This window comes from Notothenia rossii (assembly GCF_949606895.1).
Source record: "Notothenia rossii genome assembly, chromosome: 4".
Lineage (NCBI taxonomy): Eukaryota > Metazoa > Chordata > Actinopteri > Perciformes > Nototheniidae > Notothenia > Notothenia rossii.
Genome location: NC_136902.1, coordinates 10,362,452 through 10,381,887, shown reverse-complemented (window position 1 = coordinate 10,381,887; position 19,436 = coordinate 10,362,452). Strand labels below are relative to the sequence as shown.

At 40.5% G+C, this 19,436-nt stretch overlaps 1 protein-coding gene across 1 annotated transcript; it reads left to right on the top strand.

Moving 5' to 3' along the window:
- Positions 1-1,078: 1,078 nt before the first annotated feature.
- LOC307038149 (G-protein coupled receptor 182-like) lies at positions 1,079-17,719 on the top strand. Its single transcript, XM_079679449.1, has 2 exons — positions 1,079-1,264; positions 16,184-17,719. Exon 2 carries the CDS (start codon positions 16,187-16,189, stop codon positions 17,255-17,257), a length of 1,071 nt encoding a protein of 356 aa, XP_079535575.1. The 5' UTR covers positions 1,079-1,264; positions 16,184-16,186; the 3' UTR covers positions 17,258-17,719.
- The last annotated feature ends 1,717 nt before the right edge of the window (positions 17,720-19,436 follow it).

Sequence of the window (19,436 nt, the reverse complement as noted above, 5' to 3'; positions counted from 1 at the left end):
GCATAGACCAAAGTAAAAACACTTCTCGGATTCACCAATGTGCCTTTTGAAATGCACGGTAAAATTAACCTTTTCTACGGCTTTTACAGGGGCCCTAATGCTCATTTTCAGGAGTCATATTTGTATTTTGTGCCTCTACTTTGACATGTCTTCAGGTTTAATGTTCAAAAAGCTCTGCTCTTATTGGTTAGCTGACTGGCTCTGCTGGGATTTGTCAACTGCTGAAATATGTCCTGCCCCCCAACCCATTGTCACGTACAATGGGTTGGAGCGCTAGCCAATAGAAACGCAAGTGTTACATAGTGATGTCACTATGCTCCTGAAGTAAACAAAGGGATGTATGACAGCCATAATGACTGGAGGGAAAATTTAAGCATATAGCTGCATCAAATATTTGAGGAATGACAGGGGAACAACAATTGCTTGCCATTGCACAGAGCAAACTGTGTATATGTGTAATCATAAATATTTTCATTCTACTTCTGCTCAACTCCACAGACCTTAAGCTCTACGTGAAGAAATATCTCCACTATTGAGATAAAAGCAGAGATTTTCAACATGGATCTCCAGCTAAGAGTACTATCAATATGAACACCAAAGTACATATTGAAGCAGACCTGAGTTATGGGTACATTGTGGATAACCACCGACCTAACGTTCTAGTCTTCTTCAAAACTGCTTTCTTTGTTTATTAATCCAAGGATGGCTGTGTCATGTAATACCAATTTGATCTTATGGGATTCAAATTGTTATTTAAATCAAACCATCTGAACAGTTTAGAATGGAAAATCCTGATTTTAAATATAGCTTAAGCTTTCAAATTAATGTAGGGAAGTAAAAGGTTGAGTAATACTCTTGTTATGCACTGACAGGATCACTTTTGAATTCAGTTGTACCTGTACAATAAATAAAGGACTTCAATTAAATAGTGACGAGAAACAGCAGAAAATGGCAACACCCAAGTTTCTATGTCCTATTTGGCTGAGTGTTGAATGTACATTTTGAAATGCATAAAACCTGTGTGGGCGTTCCTGGATTTCTACACCGCTCCCCACTACCAACTGAGGATGTCCTGTCGTGTGTGTGAGTATGTTAATGAGAAATGGGATGGTAGAAGCTCCTGGCTGCTTGATTGCTCAGATATCTGTTAACATCAGAGCTGGAATGAGTCATCTGGTGGCTTCACTCAGAAACACAGCGAGGCCTCAGGAGGGACCCTCACCCTAACCCTCTTCATCTACACAACGCGCCTCTTCACAACAAGGTACAGTAATATATATTTTTGTGATGTAACAACCTGTTTCCACCATACATTTCTAAATAAAAGGGAAAGCCTATCCACTCTAGGTCAAAGTCTAACTTTAGCTATTCAAGACACATCTTGCAAGAGTTTTGCAAGTCGAGGGTTACCATCTAGACATCAGACTGTTAGTGGCATTATGGGTAATGTAGGCGTCATGTTTTTCTTAGAGAGAAAAAATGCATGTACACTACAGTAATAAAACATTTCTTGATATGTCCTTTGTGAGTACAACAGTGTTGCTAAATATATGCAGTATTCTAATCTTTAAAGGAGACATGTCATCCTTTTCCGGTTATTACCCGTCCCCTTGTGTGTTATGAAGGTTTTCATCAGTGGCGGCCGGCCCATAGGGGCGCTAGGGGCGCCGCCCCCCTCTTCCCACATGTTTGATTGTCCTTAAAAATAAATACAAAAATATATTTCAAAAAAATATATATTTTTATTTTTAATGAACAAGGTCATTATTATATAGTTGGTATCAGTAAAATGTATAATCTACAATAAAATCTCGTTTAAAATTGTTTTACGATGTCTAAAGTTACTGATAAGTCTCATGTTTCCTGCCTGGCCGCAGCGTGTATCATTACCCTCTCTCGTGCGGGCGGTAGAAAGGAGCCCTCAGCCAGAGCAGCAGCAGCCAACAAGCTGACTGTTGCTATCTGTATACTATGCCGCCGAAACATAATTTCAGCCAATCATCGTCGTCAGATCTGATGCTCAAAGGGCGCCCTGTCAGAGCCCTGCCCTGTGTGTCTGTGAGTTGTTTAGACTCGTATCCAAGGTGACGCTACAGTATAGTTGATGAGGATGGCTGCGACTGCAGGTGTAGACTCCGGTGCTAGTGGATCCCCGGAGCTGTAGATTAACATTTGCAAGCTTATTTTAGTTGTAAGGGCAATGCCTGTAGCACCATGGAGCATATGTGTGGGCTGGACCTGTATTTTACAGGAAAGGAGTGAGTGAGTTGTCGATTGTTGCTCAGTTTTCATCTTCCTCACCCTCTCAGACGTTGAGTTGCGCGCGCTGCTAAAGAGACGCGCTACCATGGAAACCAAACAATGGTGTAGCTGTATTAAAGTCAGAGTGGAAACAGTCGTGAGTAAATCTGATTTTGTCAAAAAACGGGAGGGTTGGCAATTATGACACACACACACACACACACACACACACACACACATTCAATCTTTATTTTTATTTCAGACTCAAGGTCCATATCACATATGAAAAGACAATACACACATCAATAAATAAGATAAAAAGATAAACACAAAAAAGATAAAAACAAACAGATAAAAAACATAAAATCAGACCAATCACAGCTAGCCAGACATGCTCACTGTCTGTATAGGCTATTGCGCCAATGTCTCCAAATCATGGAAGAGAACCGAGTAGAACTCTTCACAGGGTTAATTAAAATCGAGATGACATGATTGTCCGAGTCTTCTAGGCGACACATGAATTTTTACATTGAGGGCTTGACAAGTAGGTACCCCCAAGTTAACAAACAGCTGGCTGGCACTGTGCCATCTTGGTACCCTCAGCAGCAACCGTAAAGCATCATTGTATGCAACTTTTAGTTTGTGTATGCTTTTAGTCTTGTAGTTACTCCACAGGTGAGTCGTGTACAGAAAGCTTTAAAAAGTAATACCTTGACATCTACAGAGCACTTGTGAAATTTCCGCCTTAATATGTTTGCCTGGGCATACAGTTTGCAGCGTTGTCTATGGATTTCTTTGTCATCTGTGAGATCATCAGAAATATAATGACCAAGGTACTTCATCTCACTGCACACAAGAAGAATGTTGCTACTGAGAATAAAATTAGGAAATACAGCCTTTTTATCCTCTTTACTTCGCACAATCATGATGCTACTCTTCTTGGCGTTATACTTAATATTAAAATCAATGCCATACTGGGAACAAGTCCTCAGAAGCTGTTGTGACCCAGCACTGCATGGGGAGAAGATGATTAAACCATCAGCATACATAAGGTGGTTGACAACAGTAGCACCGATGACACATCCAGTTTTACACAAGTTCAGTTTCCTAGACAGATCATCCATGTACAGATTAAACAACAAAGGAGATAAAATCCCACCTTGCTTGACCCCATTACCAACATAAACATGTTCAGACACAGTATTGCCCCACTTCACCTGCATAGTCTGATGTGCATACCAAAAGGCTAAGATCCTTATTATGTACTTGGGTACCCCTCTCTGGCACATGTTGTCAAATAATTTGAAATTATGCAGTCTGTCAAATGCCTTGGAAGCATCAATAAAAGACAGAAACATGGTGGAATTATGGCTTCTATATTTTGCTATAATGTCTTTCAAAGCAAAGATACACATATCTGTGCCATGTTTTCTTTTAAAACCAAACTGGTTGTCAGCTGTGGTAATATACCTTTCCAGCCTATCCAACAGAATTTTCTCCAACACTTTGGAGAGAATGCTAGCTAAAGCAATGGGTCTGTAATTATCAATGCCATTAATCTTCCCAGCTTTATCCTTGATGACTAGCACAAGTAGCACAGATAACATGGAATCTGGTAAGACACCATGATTAAGGAAACCAGTAAGACACAGAGCAAGAAGAGGAGCAAGCTTAAGACTGGCATGTTTCAAGTGTTCAGCTGAGATGAGATCAGGGCCACAAGCTTTGTTATTTCCTAGATTCATTATAGTGTTGTAGACTTCCTCTGATCTAACTGTAACATTTTCAGGGGAGTCAACCTTTTCAACCACAAATGCATCACTCTTAACACAGTTGAACAACTCATGATAGTGTTGTCGCCACAGTTCAGCAATGTTGTCTGACCCACACACTCCTTCAATGGAAGACGGTAAGGGAGTCTTACAGCTGTTTATGACTTTGACCTCTTTCCAGAAATCACACACACACAATGAAATCATTTGAGTGTTCCCAAAGCACCAGTGTTCTGCAGTTTGTGTGGGCCTACTGTACTGTTGCACAGTTTTGGAAGATTCATAGCTAACCACACTGAAGATTATGGATTATCTCATATTTTTAAGCCTCAATTTTTCCTTGGAGGAAATCCCCCCGGACCGCCCTAGTATGGTTTGGTCCCCATTTCCATAGCCCCACCAAAAATATTTTCCACCAGCCGCCATGTACATGCATGTAAACGGTCTACAGAGTCAAAAACCCTCAAAGTACACCCTGTAGGGAGTAAAACTCTAAAGGCCCGGACCAGGGCCGTTTCTTCATATAGACTATGCAGATGCATAAGGCCCCCGCGGCCACTTGGGGGCCCCCAAGCTGAGAGAATTGTTTCTTTTTTTTTTTCATCCAAAAAAAAAAAAAGTATAATTCATACACACAAATATGAACAAAATTAGTAGAAGCTCCCTAGTAGTAGCCCTCCCGTGCATTATCCTAATACAACATCGGCATTATTGCGTCAAAAATGTATGGAAATGAAGGAGTACAAAGAAATAAAGAAAACAGGAGAAAAAATTAAATAAAAGTTAGGGCAGGAAAACAATAAATGCATATATATATATATATATATATATTAGGGCTGTCATGTTAACGCGTTAATAACGCGTAAACGCAAAAATAAATTAACGCCACTAATTATTTTAACGTGATTAACAAGTGTATTTTTTGTCCTCGGCCGCCCCGTAGTTTCCGAGCGCATCAAGTTTAAAATACCATCTACAAGCTGATGATGACAGCCCCGCTCCTGCCGCCCGCTTGTGGCAGACCACACTTCCACGCTCACCGGCAGGCCCTGACTAGCCATCGGGAGGACCGGGAGGGTGTGTGTATGTGTGGCGCGAGCGAGCGAGAGAGAGACCTTACGTGTATTGTTGTTGTTAGCATCTGGTGCTAGCTAGCTGCGCTAACGGATACAAGGAGCTGTTTAAATGAAAACAGAGGAGCGACATTTTGCCGACAACTGCGCCGAGCACTTCACTTCATGCAGGTAGCCAGACAGCGGGACATTGTACGAAAAGTCAGCACACTCATCAGCACGGATAGTGCGCGCAACATGATTGCAGCGCCAGGCAGCTCCCGTTCGAGCATATGCCTTGAGTTGCACATAGCTCCAACGATCCATCTCACACACACACGCACACACGCACACACAATTTGTGTTGTATTATTGTATGAGAGAGGTTCCAGGTTGAATTGAGGCGAATATTTGTATTGTTCAGAGGTTGTTGTGTTTAATATTCATGAGAATATTTGTCATTGTTCAAATGATAATAAACATTAGCATAAAGCATATTTATCCACTCCTATGTTGATAAGAGTATTAAAAACTTGAAAAATATTCCTCTAAGGTACATTTAGAACAGATCAAAAATGTGCAATTAACTATGGACAATCATGCGATTAAATATTTTAATCGACTGACAGCCCTAATATATATATATATATATATATATATATATATATATATATATATATACGAAAACTAGATATAGGGTCATTTTCTGCACATGTCAATAGCAGTTTCAACTATCTTTTTTTGGAAATGAAAATACTATATATAAATATATACATATGTACACATGTACTTGGCAAATTAATAATAATATATGCATAATTGCATATAAACATTGTGAACACTTATTTTCAAGTGACTTTTTTTACATTCATATGTTCACGCTGTGGTTTGGAACTGCTTTTGAATGTTATTAGGCATTTTGTTATGGAAAATGTTGTGCATAATCAGTACTGTTTTAAGCTGTACTATGTCAACACATTTTAATATATTGTGTTTTTTTAGATATGGGAGTTGTGTGTTCATATTCACCAACACCACAGACTATTCGTAATACTTTATTTTGGGATGTTATTATTTTTTGTAGATTTTTTGAGTATGTGTTTCCCCATATTTCGGAGCAGTTGTAAAGGTAAGGGAGAAATAGACTGTTATAAAGAGTATTTTTCTTCAAGAATGTTCTTAGTGTGATACAAAATACCTATTGTTTTTGACAGTTTAGTCTGTACATAATTTATATGCTGCTTCCAATTGAGTTTTTCGTCAACAAGCAGTCCTAAAAATGTACATGCACAAACTTTTTCTGTCTCGGTATTGCAAATCTGTATAATGCATTCATTTCTACTCTCAGACTTTGCATTGAATGACATGTCATTTGTTTTGGCCACATTAAGGGATAATTTATTAACTGCAAACCAGTTACATAGTATTTCTAATTCTGCATTCACAATTTTAATAAGATCGCCAACATTCTGATGGGTGCAGAGAATTCAAAGTTCAGGTTCAGCTTCAATATATTTGGGGAGAATTAAAATGAGCCGTCTTTATTTGTAGACAGCCGAGCCCCCTCCTGTGTTCGGTGAAGCATGATATGCTTACACATCCAATGTAGGATATAAACACTACTAAACTGCAATGATAGCAAAGCTGTGGCTTGCATTTTTGGGGTAATACAGTCCAAATCATTGTTGGTCTGTCAGCCAATGAGTGACGTCTGAGGAAGAAGAAAAATGTAAATTAAACAATGTTGAGAAAATGCTGCATCTCTTGCATTTATTGACATAGAGGAGCCTTATTGTTTACCTTTTTAATATCATTTTTTGTAATATTCAATTGCTTGGTTTTCGTGAAATTAGCCTGTTTTCCTATTAAAGTGTAACAGATTGATGCATCTCCACAGATCATCTTAAAGGCTTCGGAATCCCCCCCATTGTAGTTAAAAAAAAACTGTAAAAACTAGGGGCCCCAAACAGCATCTTGCATAGGGCCCCCAAAAAGCTAGAAACGGCCCTGGCCCTGACACAGCAAGCAGTCACCAGAGAACTCGCCGAAGCCGACGCCGACTGTTGCGTCGGCGTGTTCTCCTGCGTGTTGGCCATGGCCCTTTCTCATTTCATCAAATCCCTCTCCTCGACTCCTCGGTCCTCCGGTAGTGACCCGGAAAATGAATTTCAGCGCACCATGTTGAAGTACATCTCATTTCTCTAAATGCACTTCGAGGACCGAGGATCGAGCGTCGAGGAGGCTCTCTGGAGGAGCTATAACCGAGGATACACTGATGGGTCCTCCACGGTCCTCCACGGCTTCTTCGTGGATGCATTTCCGGGAACAGAGATGTTTCAAAGAGTCGTGACGCAAGGCCGGACTTATCTCAGCCAATGACATGCATCCCCTGGATATTATTTTATTAACTGCTCTCCTCGCGACGCGATGTTTACAGTGAGAACAGCTGTGAGGTCCGTGCAGAAAGCAGAGCAGTGTGTATAATATATATCACTCAGTATAACAGGCCTACTCTCTTTATTTGCTTTAGTTTAGTAGATATCTACAAACAAGGAGTCGATATTTTTCTAAAACCATTTAGTGCTTCACATAATAAAATACACAACGGCTGTTAGCTGAAGGTGCGTGTGTGTGGTACAGTGTGTGGGTGTGTGTGGTACAGTGTGTGCGTAGATGCAGCGGACAGACAGGTTTCAGTTGGCTTGGTGTCCTCTTCTTACTTTTAATACTTGTAAATAAAACTTTTGGCCCGTAATTTATTTTCCACATTGTAGCGACCAGAGAGGGAGGGGGGGGGGGGGATATATCCAGTCTCTGATAGTGTTACGTTATTATGAGAGTGCTCTGTTTGATTCTGAAATTGTATATATATTTATATAAATATATATATATATATATATATATATATATATATATATATGTGTGTGTGTGTGTCCGCATCTGTAGCCTGTCTCACTGTGAATGAATCAAAGTAAATATATAAGTGGTCATGGACACATCTGTCCATCAGACAGAGGGCTGCTGTGCCTACTGTCATCATTAATGGACGTCTCTTTAAAATGACCGCTCAGAGGAGAGGAGTTCTCATTTCTCTAACCGCCTGCTGCTTCCCCTCCTCTCTCCTCGGTTCCCCTCCTCGGCTCCTCCGCTCTCATCTCCTGTGGCCGGGACTAAGTCTCGAGGAGGGGAGTTAGAGAAATGAGAAAGGGCCCATGTGTTGCACTGGAACACACCGCAAAGACTTCAGCCGAGCACGTAGGAACTGCGCATGCGTGAGTGGCAATAACTCTCCTTACCAGGAGGCGGCGGTAGTGTGTATTCGTCATTCAAAAGAGGCAACAACCAGAAGACAGAGAAGAAGAATAGACAACAAACAACAAATAGAGAACCGCAGTGACGCGTCGTAAAACCCGGAAGTAAACTCCTTCCGGTTCCTTCGTCAAAAACGCAATGCAATTTCTCCATAGGATTTTGGAAAATAGCTCGAAATAAGGTCTGTGGTTGACACATATTTAAGAGACGGATCACGTTTTGTTCAGCCGGATAATATCCACATGTCAACCCTACTTTTATAATTTTTGAATCATAAATCAGTCGCCAGAAGCAAAATGCTAACGTTATGCTATAAACGAACTACAAAAAAGCACAGCAGCAGGGTCACACGACTTCAACGTCACGCCAACTTAAGATCGTTTCAACTGACTTTCGCGCGCTTGCATATTTTAACAAAGCTTTTCATTTGAGCCACACTGAATTTCACTAGAAGTCATGGCTGTGTCAATTACCAGTCTGATATCATTTTACAAAGATGACAAGAAGAGTGTAGATAGAGGAGAGAACCACTACAAGTCAGGACACGTAAAACAGTGCAGCCTAGATGAAGGTGTGCTTACCGGTGTTGTCAGGGCTAGCATGAGGGACAGGGTTTATAGAGTGTCGGTGAGTAGTGATAGCAAAAGTACCGTTAACCTAGAGTTCATTTATTCACATTAGTGACATTAATTCCCATCAACAAATCTATTTTATGTGTCACATGAAATCTTTATTACAATTATTACACACCAGAAAACACAAATATCCATGAAATAGACATACAGTAGGCTATAAACAATTAAAGGGATAATTGGGAAGCCATTACAAATGTAGATATATTTTAAATAATAAAACAATCCCACCACCACAGGTATCTACAGGAGAAGAGGGAATTCTCTCCACAAAATGTGACTTCCCACGTGGAGACTGGAAATGCAGTCATGCGGCTGCATTAGCCATCTTTGCCATCCACAATTTCAGCTGCACTGAGACCCCCTGTCAGTGGAAGAAGTCAAAGGCAGCTAAACATACACATTCAGTGGAGGAGCTATTTCCTCCGACCAATAATAGCCCACCTCCGAAGATCGTGACTGGCTGAGGGACAGACTCGGGGCAGGTTCTCAGGAATTTCTTGGCTTCTCTCCCCCCGAGCCAGAAGAGGAAACACTTACTGTTCCTGAAATTCTCAAATCTGTTGGGCAACAGGGACCTGAGGCAATTGTGGCAAGCATGGCATTGTCTGAGGAGCAACGGCGGGCAATTCAGGTGGCTACCACTGGTCAGCGAACCAGCCCAAACTGGCATTTGTTCAGGGAAGGAAGGTTGACTGCCAGCAACTTTGGAGCTGTCCTGAGGTCAAAGCGTGTGACTTATTGCCAGGGTGCTAGGGCAACAACAGGCCCTTGATGGTGTTTTGTCTGTACAGTGGGGGACTATGAATGAATGTGAGGACGTCAGGGCATTCACCACTGCAACCCAGATGCAGGTCCATGAGTCGGATTTGTGGCTCTCCCAATCAGGATTGTTGGGGGCATCTCCAGATGGTCTGGTAGGGTCTTCCGCTGTGCTGGAGGTAAAGTCTCCCTACGGAGCCAGGGAAATGACAATTAGTGAAGCATTGCAAATCAAGGGCTTCTGTGTCAGTAAGGAAGGAGAAACATTCAGCCTGCGTGAGGAACATCCTTACTGGCACCAAGTGCAAGGTCAGCTTCACCTCACTGCAAGAGAAGAGAGACTTGCTACTTTGTGGTCTGGACTACGAAAGACAGTGTCATCATTCCGATAGCCCGAGATGACAATTGGCAGCCTAACCTGTTGGCTCTTGAGGACTTTTTCAAGGCCCACATGCTTCCAAAGCTGGCACTGTCGGAATAATCACCTTTGTCACTGTTGTGGTTATTTTCTGAAAAAGACAGAAAAACAAAAAGGCATATTAATTTACTTGTTCTGAGTTCAGAGAGCACTGCTGTTAAAATTAAATATATTTTTTTAGAGAAAACTCAGTTTCAGGATGTTATGGTTCCCCTTTGAAGATCTTTCTTGTAGCTGCTGCGATCCTTCTTTGAGTCATTCATATGTTCGAAGAAAAAGATCATAAATCTATCATTTTCAAATATAGTCATTTTAAGAAATTGTGAATAGTTTTGAATTTACATTTACTCAGCTTTGCACTGTTGTGGTTGTTAGAGTGTTAGGTTTCTGACTACAGAGAATAACATATTTACAAAATAATATTTCGTAATAAAAAAAGGCATTCCATGCAGAAAACTATTGTGGTTTCTTGATTCAAGCCTGCCTCTGAATCCCAAATCACAAACCATTCTTTGGAGTAACGTTTTTCATAGAGAAAGACAGAAAACAAACATGAGCCTATACCCCGAGAGGCCAGACTTTTCAAGGTAAAAAGACAGTTTAAAGATTTATATTTGCAGATATTATCTAGACCCTCCAGAAAAACGCGGGCTAAAATCCTTTATGCGATTAAACATGCGGGGTTTTTATGTGATTTTATGAGGTGAAATTGCGGGAAGTTGCGAAATATGCGGAAAGTTGCTAAATATGCGGGAAAAAAGAATAACAATTTTTTTAAATATTGGGCTGTCTTGTTTATTCTCTCTCACACACAACCTGCCACTAACGTTAAACCCCTTTTCTATTCAATTAAACACATTCAATGTTTATTTATTTTAAAAGCAATTGGGCTATTTTAAACACACACACACACACACACACACACACACACACACACACACACACACACACACACACACACACACACACACACACACACACACACACACACACACACACACACACACACACACACACACACACACACACACACACACACACGTAATGATGAACTCAAAATGGCGCTTTTCTACAACTCAAAGATGCTTTACAATATGAGGGAGGGCAGACAAACAAGGACAGGCAAACAAATAAATATAGTAAAATAAACAGAAAAGTCAGTCAAGAGGAAGTTGATTGAGAGGGGGGGAGGGGGGATTACAGAGTTGAAAAGATGTGTATGAAACATATGTGTTTACATGTGAAAAGACACCATTTTTCTGCCTCCTCTTTTATGAGAGGACGTTGGAAGTTCACTAGTGCGCAACATACCTGCACCAGTTTATCTGCGAAGGGCCTCAGGTGAGATGGAATGAACTTTAGGATCCTAAATTCTTTCAAACGAGCCTTTGCTCTCTCGACGTGAATCCTATTTTGTGCGATAAGCTTTTTAGCCTGTGCTTCGCTGTGTGTCAGTGACTGTTCTGGATTAAGAATCCCTTGTCAGCCAATATCAGATCTCCAGGTTTGAAATGCTGAAGAACACCAGAATCCCGTACTATCTCTTTGTCACTTGTTGATCCTGGGTATAGTTCGCTGCAGTATGTGATCACAGCATTTGTTGCTACCCCGAGCAGTAGTTTGAAGGAGTGCATGCCACGGTAAGCAGAGTAGGTCTCTTTCTGGATATCCATTTGCTTGGGGATAGCAATTTTGATGTCCGTACAATCCACTATCATTCTGCAGTTTTGGATGTGCCGAAATGAAGAAGGCAAGCTGGTTTTATTTTTCTCACGGCTGGGAACAGTACTCATTATGTCCTTAAAAAGTTATTTGTGGAAAACCTCTATAAATGTTACAATCACATTTCTGACAGTGCTTTCACCACAGTGAAAGAGTGCAGCCAGGTGTTTGTAATTATGACGCAGTTTCATGAGGGTCATGAAAACTTGGTCTTCAAGACTCAGTGCTTTGTGGAACCAACCTTCTGGGTATGTATTGGAACCCTCAAAACGAGCAACATACTCACACACAGCACTGAATGTGTCTCTATCTGGCAATCCTGTCTCCATCCGAAGAACCTTTTCACTCAGCTGAGAGGCAGAATACTTGTCACGGCAGTAACTCTGCTTTGCCTTGGACTCCTCTAGCTGGATCTCTAGATGCATTATGTGTCTTTGCTGAGATTGAAGTTTTTCTTCTACCGTGGTTGCTTGCTCCTCGGCATTCTCAGATAGTGCTTGAGGATCTTCATTAGCAGCCGCCTGTGTTGATGGACCTGCTTCCTCCTCAGTCATTAGACACGCAGCTTCTTCCTCCATTCCATCAATTATCCCTCTCAGACAGTAGGAATGCTCTTCTACATTCTGTGCTTCAAATGAAACAGGCCTTTTTCTCTTTTGTAAAAGAAAATGACAGCTGCAGATGCGGGAACAGGCATTGGGCTTCCTGCCAGCTCCTCTGTTGGGAAGATATAAAATATTAGTTTCATGGAAGTCACACCGTCACATATAAGAGCATTAAGACATACAGTACATAGGCTAAAACAAAACATCTAAAGATATAACCTTGCACTTTGATAAGTCTCGGGAACATTTTCACTATTTTGACATTTTTATAAATCAAAATTGAACTAAAGAAATAAATGGTAGATTAATCCATATTGAAAATAGGTGTCAGCTGCTACACTAATTATAATAGTTATATTTCTCAATTAAGATAATATATTACTTTATTGATCCCAATTTGGGAAATGTTTGTGTTGCAGCAGCATAAAAAGAAAAAGAAAATATAAGTTATTATATATACAAAAGTATGTGAGGGATGGAATATCAAATTGAATATAAATGTAAAATGTACATGTGATTTTACGTCCAAGAGAAGCTATGGAGCAGAGAGTTCTCTGCCAGCCAGAGGTGATTTGTTATTAGTTCAATATGTCAAACTAATGTCCCTGACTACAATCTCTAGTTACATGGTGAAACGTTATGCTCCTTGTACTAATTAGACTTATCATATAAGCCACACAGGTTTTAATAGGATGTATTCATTATCTTTACTTATGTTTCGGTCTTTTCAGCAGCGCCATCTCTAAAACGGCGATACAGTCACTACCCATCATTTACATTTCACCGTGACAGGGACAAAAATGTAACGTCAGCTTACCTCATGGCACGAATCCATACTCTCCTTTGGAAAACATTGGCCGGGAAACGATAGAACAAGCACGTTTCATGCGAAGACCTGTGGCTGCAACCCGGAGCAAAGCAACAAACTATTGCGTAGCTAACTAGTAGCGCTAGCTTTAGCTAACGTTAGCTAACGAAACGAACTGCCGAGTAAAATTGGAAAACACTGGTAATTAATTATTCTATAATTTGTAAAACTACGGTGTTAAAAAAAAAAATACAGATTCTAATGGTCAGATATAGATATATAGATATACAGATACTAGAGATAGGCAGGTACTTGCTTTCAAGCAGAACACGGGGGAAAACAAACTTAGCTGGAGTGTTTACGTGTTCGGCGTAATGACGTACAACGGTCTCGACCATTTCTGTAGTCCTATTCAGCCACTCGGTAACAACCATCGCTTTTCAGACACGTAAACTCTTCAAAAATCACCAGTGGGGTCACTGCTGATGTATTTAATGTCGTAGAACAAAACGTGATTTATCTCTTAAATTTGTGTCAACCACAGACCTTATTTCGAGCTATTTTCCAAAACCCTATGGAGAAAATGCATTGCTTTTTAACGAAGGAACCGGAAGTGCTAAAAATGCTAACTTAGTTCCGGGTTTTACGACGCGTCACTGCGGTTCTCTATATTTTGTGCGTTCCATTTTCACTCTCGTCCATCGAAAACATGTTTCGTGCGGTACCGGAGCTATCAGCCATTGGAGTGTTGCTTGTGGAAGACATTCTCAAGCAACCGTTTCGCTTCTCATGCACTGATTCGCTAGCTGAACAGCCAATCAGAGTGATTTCTTTGTCCGACTGCCTGTGGCCAACGCACGGCCGATTCAACATGTTGAAATCGGCTGTGCGCCGGCAATGAAAGGCCAAATAATGCGTGTCACGGCCGACGATGCGGGAAACACCAAATTGAGTTTGGGCGACAGGGCAGGCTGATAACAGACAGTTGGGATCGCGGCGAAATTCTACCGCGGTCAAGCCAGCCTCCACTTGGGAAAACGCAGTCAAGCCAGCCCGCACGTGATATTGCGGACGGTGCGCGAATATCCTATGCATTACGGTAGAGTCCTGGAAAAACTGCCTGCAAAATAAAAGCGCTTACTTGGTCAATAACAAATACACCTAAAAAACATACCAAACATATTCAATTAAGAAATATGTACTATACAGGGTTCTTACGGTCATTAAAAACCTGGAAAAGTCATGGAAATTCAAAATGCTAATTCCAGGCCTTGGAAAAGTTATGGAAAACAATATTTTTCCCAAGGTTTTGGAAAAGTCATGGAAATTTAACTAAAGTTGCATCAAATATAATTTATATTTAATATAATAAATTATAAAACAAGAATTCTCCAGTATCAAAGACTAATTTCACGCCAGGGTGATAGCAGGACACCCCAACTAGTGACTCAGACAAAATCAGGACATTCTGATGTAGAGTTTCAAAATAAAAGACATTTGAAGTCTCTATTGTATGAGCTATCATCCCTCTGTTTTTAGATAAGAATAAAACAAGAACTCTCCAGTATCAAAGACTCATTTCACTCCAGGGTGATAGCAGGACACCCCAACTAGTCACTCAGAAAAGATCAGGATATTCTGATGTAGAGTTTCCGGGTTAGGGTTAGGAATGAAGTGTGTTATATTTTGTGCAAAAGTTTGCATTTGGTAAGTGTTTATGTAGTTTTGAGAGCAGTTCTTCATTTAGCAGGAGAAATTAGGTGTTTTGTACTTTAGGTGGGTGCTTTACTGAATTGTTTGTAGTGTTCTGAGAAACTGAGCAATTAAAGCAATCGAGAAAAACTTTAACATAAATTGTACACCTTGAAAACCTTTTTATCCATTACAAAATAATAATATTCAAAACTAATAAATAAGAATATTATTTTCTTTACAACTAAAGACACAGTCACGCAAAAACTGCGGCATGTGTATGGCTCCTTATGGGTACTGCAATTTCTGAAGTGGCGGAGCCGGAGCGGTGCTCTCCTTCAGCATTTGTCAGACGAGACATATACCACGTGATGACCTTTATATATACAGTCTATGGTGATGACACGTTAGGCTCGTGTTGTGTTCAAGGACCCAGACCTTGGCCAGGAAAAAAAGGCGCTCGCTTGTTTAATTCATTTGCGGTCTACATTTCTTTAATTTTTTTTTTTTTTGCGTGTGTTTATAAATTACCTCGGGGGCCGTATCAAATGGTCTCGCGCTCCGTATACGGCCCAGAGGCCGGAGGTTCCCCACCCCTGCTTTAAAGGGCCATCGTGCAGTATTTCGGGGAACAGTACGCAGAAATGTAATACAAATATACAGAACTATGTTTATATTAGTGTATAATATAAAGATAGGGGAAAGGGTCCTCATCATGGAGTCTGAATACATGTTGCAATACATTTGTTTAGAAAGGACAAATCAAATGCTTGCTGCGGTAACACCAGCCGCCTCCTGAGATGTATTGGGTTAGCCTTTATTCATTTTGGTTGCAATCTGCAACCAAAACACCAGATGTCACCAAAACCAACACACTGCTCCTTCTAAATGACAAAATGTGCAATGAGTCAGCAAGTATAACTTAAACTAAACCAAATATTGTCTCAAAGTGAGACATTTATAACTTCCATCTGACGATTTTGCTTCTTCTCATATGTTGAGGCTTTAATATCCGACTCACAAACTACTTTTTGTAATATTCCAACCCAGCACGTCTCCCACCCTCCTCCTGAGTTTCTGTTGTGTAACATAGTCAGATTAACCCCAGAATAAACCTGAACTATTCCCAGTTATATGAAACAGTTTTCCCTCTGCTTTTCACTCCAGACCATGAGCGCTCACGAGCACAACGCCACGCTGGAATTGTTCGACCACTGCCCCACCTTCCTGGATTCTGCCAGAGACTCCCGGCACATTGCCCTCTTCCTCATGTACCTTTTCATCTTCATGGTGGGCCTGCTGGAGAACGTGCTGGTCATCTGGGTCAACTGGCGCCAACGCCACTCTGCCAACGGGGTCCTGTTCTGCATCCTCAACGTGAGCCTGTCGGACCTCATAGTGATCGTGATCCTGCCGTTCTTCATGATGGAGGTGACCATGGACAATGTCTGGCTGTGGGGTCGCTTCCTCTGCAAGGTGACCCACCTCGTCTACAAGGTCAACTCCTACAGCAGCTCCTTCTTCCTGGCCCTCATGACCGTGGAGCGTTATCTGTCCCTGACCAGACCCTCGTTTCCCGCCTTCTTCCCCGTGCTCGGCCGCCGCCGCTGGGTGCTCTGCGGAGGCCTTTGGGTGCTCTCCTTGTTCCTGGCGCTGCTGGAGAACGTCCACGTGGATCTTCTGGAGTGGGACGAGCCGGGCTGCTACTGGTTCCCTGAACACAACTTCGCCGAGTGGTTTGTCTCTGTGGGTTTCCTCTGCCTGGTCTTCCAGTTCTTGGGCCCCGCCGCCGTCATCATCACCTGCAATGTGCTGATCGCTCGTGCGGTTCGGACGGCGCCGGATGTTCAGGGCCGGCGGGACGTGTGGCTGGTTCACGTTTACTCCCTGGTGTTCGTCCTGTGCTGGTTGCCCTACCACTTCGTCGTGTTCCTGATGATCGTGGACATCATCGACCCCTTCATCTTGAGCTGCAACACGGTGGAGGTGCTCTACTTCTCGTTCAGCGTGGTGCACAATGTGTCTCTTTTTCACTGCGTGGCAAACCCCATCCTCTACAATTTCCTCAGCAAGAGCTTCCGAGACAACCTGGTCAACACCGTGCTGAGCCAGTTACCCAGAGATGGAGCCGGGAACCAGCTGGGAGCTGGGACCAACGCTGCCAACGGAGGAGGGGGAGACCCGGGGAAGCAACGCAAGTTAAGTAACGCCAGCACCAGCCAGTCCGATATTGGATCATAAATAAATAGAAGCTGAGATGAGAAAACTTCACTAGACGTTTTCTAGGAAAGATTTGACAGAACTGAATGGAGATTGTGGAGATCATCTCTTTGGTCAGAGACTCATTGTGATGTTTGTTCCAGTCTCACTCTCATAATCCATTTCCCGTTATGTTTTTGTTTTTTACCATGTATCTGATCACAGAGGAAGGCAGGAAATGTTTGAAGTGCTTTTTTTGTTGTTGTTTAAAGATGCTCAATTCCCACAGGAACTCATGGCAGTCTCCAAGGTCTCCTGGCACAGAATAACCGTGCCACAGCAGGAATGTGTGAAAACAAAGCTGATCGTTCCAGATAATCCTCATAAACATCTTGTGTTTGATTTTGAACAGATAAATTATTACTTCATTCTTATTTATCTGTTCCAGGATGCTGCTGTAGTCTAAATTTGCTGTAACATATAATAAAACTTCATAAAACACTGTTAGCGTTTAAACTGCAAAACCTGAGCTTGCACTTTATCACAAAGAGCAGAAACGAGCTTTCGGGACGTGAATGTTTTTAAGCATACGTTTATTTTGCTAAAGAGACATTTTGCTGCTCTTGCACTTAGTTAGGGGGTGTTCGTCCACACATGGCACAATAGCAGGAAGAGCTTTTAAAAAGGGCAAAGGTCACGTGCCCCTGGAAGCAGGAGGTTCACAAAACTACGCACATTTCTTCAAGTTCATCACTGAAAATCTGATGATGGGTGTTTTTTTTGTGGTTCAGGACATTTTAAAAGGTCGTTAAAAACAGATAAATACATAATCAGGGGGTGATAACAGTCTTCCAAAAGGCAATTATTTAATTATTTTTAAGAAACCATATTTTTACCATATAAGGCCAACATTCAGAACATAGCTTGAAAAACAGATATGTATAAAGGCAAATAACAGTTACACTGCCATCATAAATAGGAGGTAAGACACATATCACACAGAAAGGTGATGGGCATTTAAATATCTATACAACATTCTAAAATCATATAGAAGGAAACATTATTCAACATAAAACAACACGTTTCATGATTCAATGACAAATAAAAAGCACTCGAGTCTTAAGTGGATGGTCATGCTGTACCTGTGGTGTCAATGTGACTGCAACTCTAGGAAAATAATTGATATGCTACAATGAGCTGCTACTTTAATAACAGTGTAATTATCAACTACTGACCTAAAAGCCTATCCTCATAGTAAAGTTATAAAGTTACAGACTCAATCGGAGTAGATACATATGATACACAGCCATCAAGTGGTTGCTTTTTATCTTAGTTCAAAGAGACACCTCAGACTCAATGAACAGCATCTGACAGATTATATATGTCCAGTACACTCTTAAAGTATAAACATGTACCTTCCCGGATATTCCGGAATAAGACCCAAATATATATATATATATATATATATATATATATATATATTTATTATTATTTTATATATATATATATATATATATATATATATATATATATATATATATATATATATATTTATTATTATTTTATATATATATATATATTTGTATTATTATTTTATATATATATATATATATATATATATATATATATATATGTATATATTTGTATTATTATTTTACATATAAGCTATAGGAAACATTTTTATTTATTTGTATTCTTACCTGAAGAGAATGAGGTTAGGGTGTTTGTTTGTATTTTGTTGTGTGACCAAGCCGACTGTTTGTCTTGTTGTTGTAATATATCGTATGTTATGTGATCTGCACAACTGTAATGTGACACTGTCAATCCCGACCGCTCTGTCATCTCTGTTTAATTTGTGCATGAAAATCAATAAACAAATTTATAAAATAAATAAATAAAGTATAAACATGTTAAAGAGGTGACGTAATAAATGGATAAACATAAAAGTAATGTGTTATTTTTAAGATTTAGCAATCCAAAAGTTAATAATAATAATAATATATTTTATTTATAAGCGCACTTTTCATTTGCGTAAACAAAACTCAAAGTGCTACAAAATTAAAAAGGGTGAAACAAAAACCAAAAAAACAATAGAAACAATTAAAAACAATTTAAAATCAATTAAAACAACGTCGTAAAAGCTTTGACATTCATGCCGGCATGGCATAATGTTGGAGATTTAAAAATCTAGTTAAAGGCTATTCTAAAAAGATGCGTTTTT

Excerpts from the sequence above, each read along its gene's own strand:
- LOC307038149 (XM_079679449.1), top strand. The coding sequence starts at position 16,187 with ATGAGCGCTCACGAGCACAACGCCACGCTGGAATTGTTCGACCACTGC.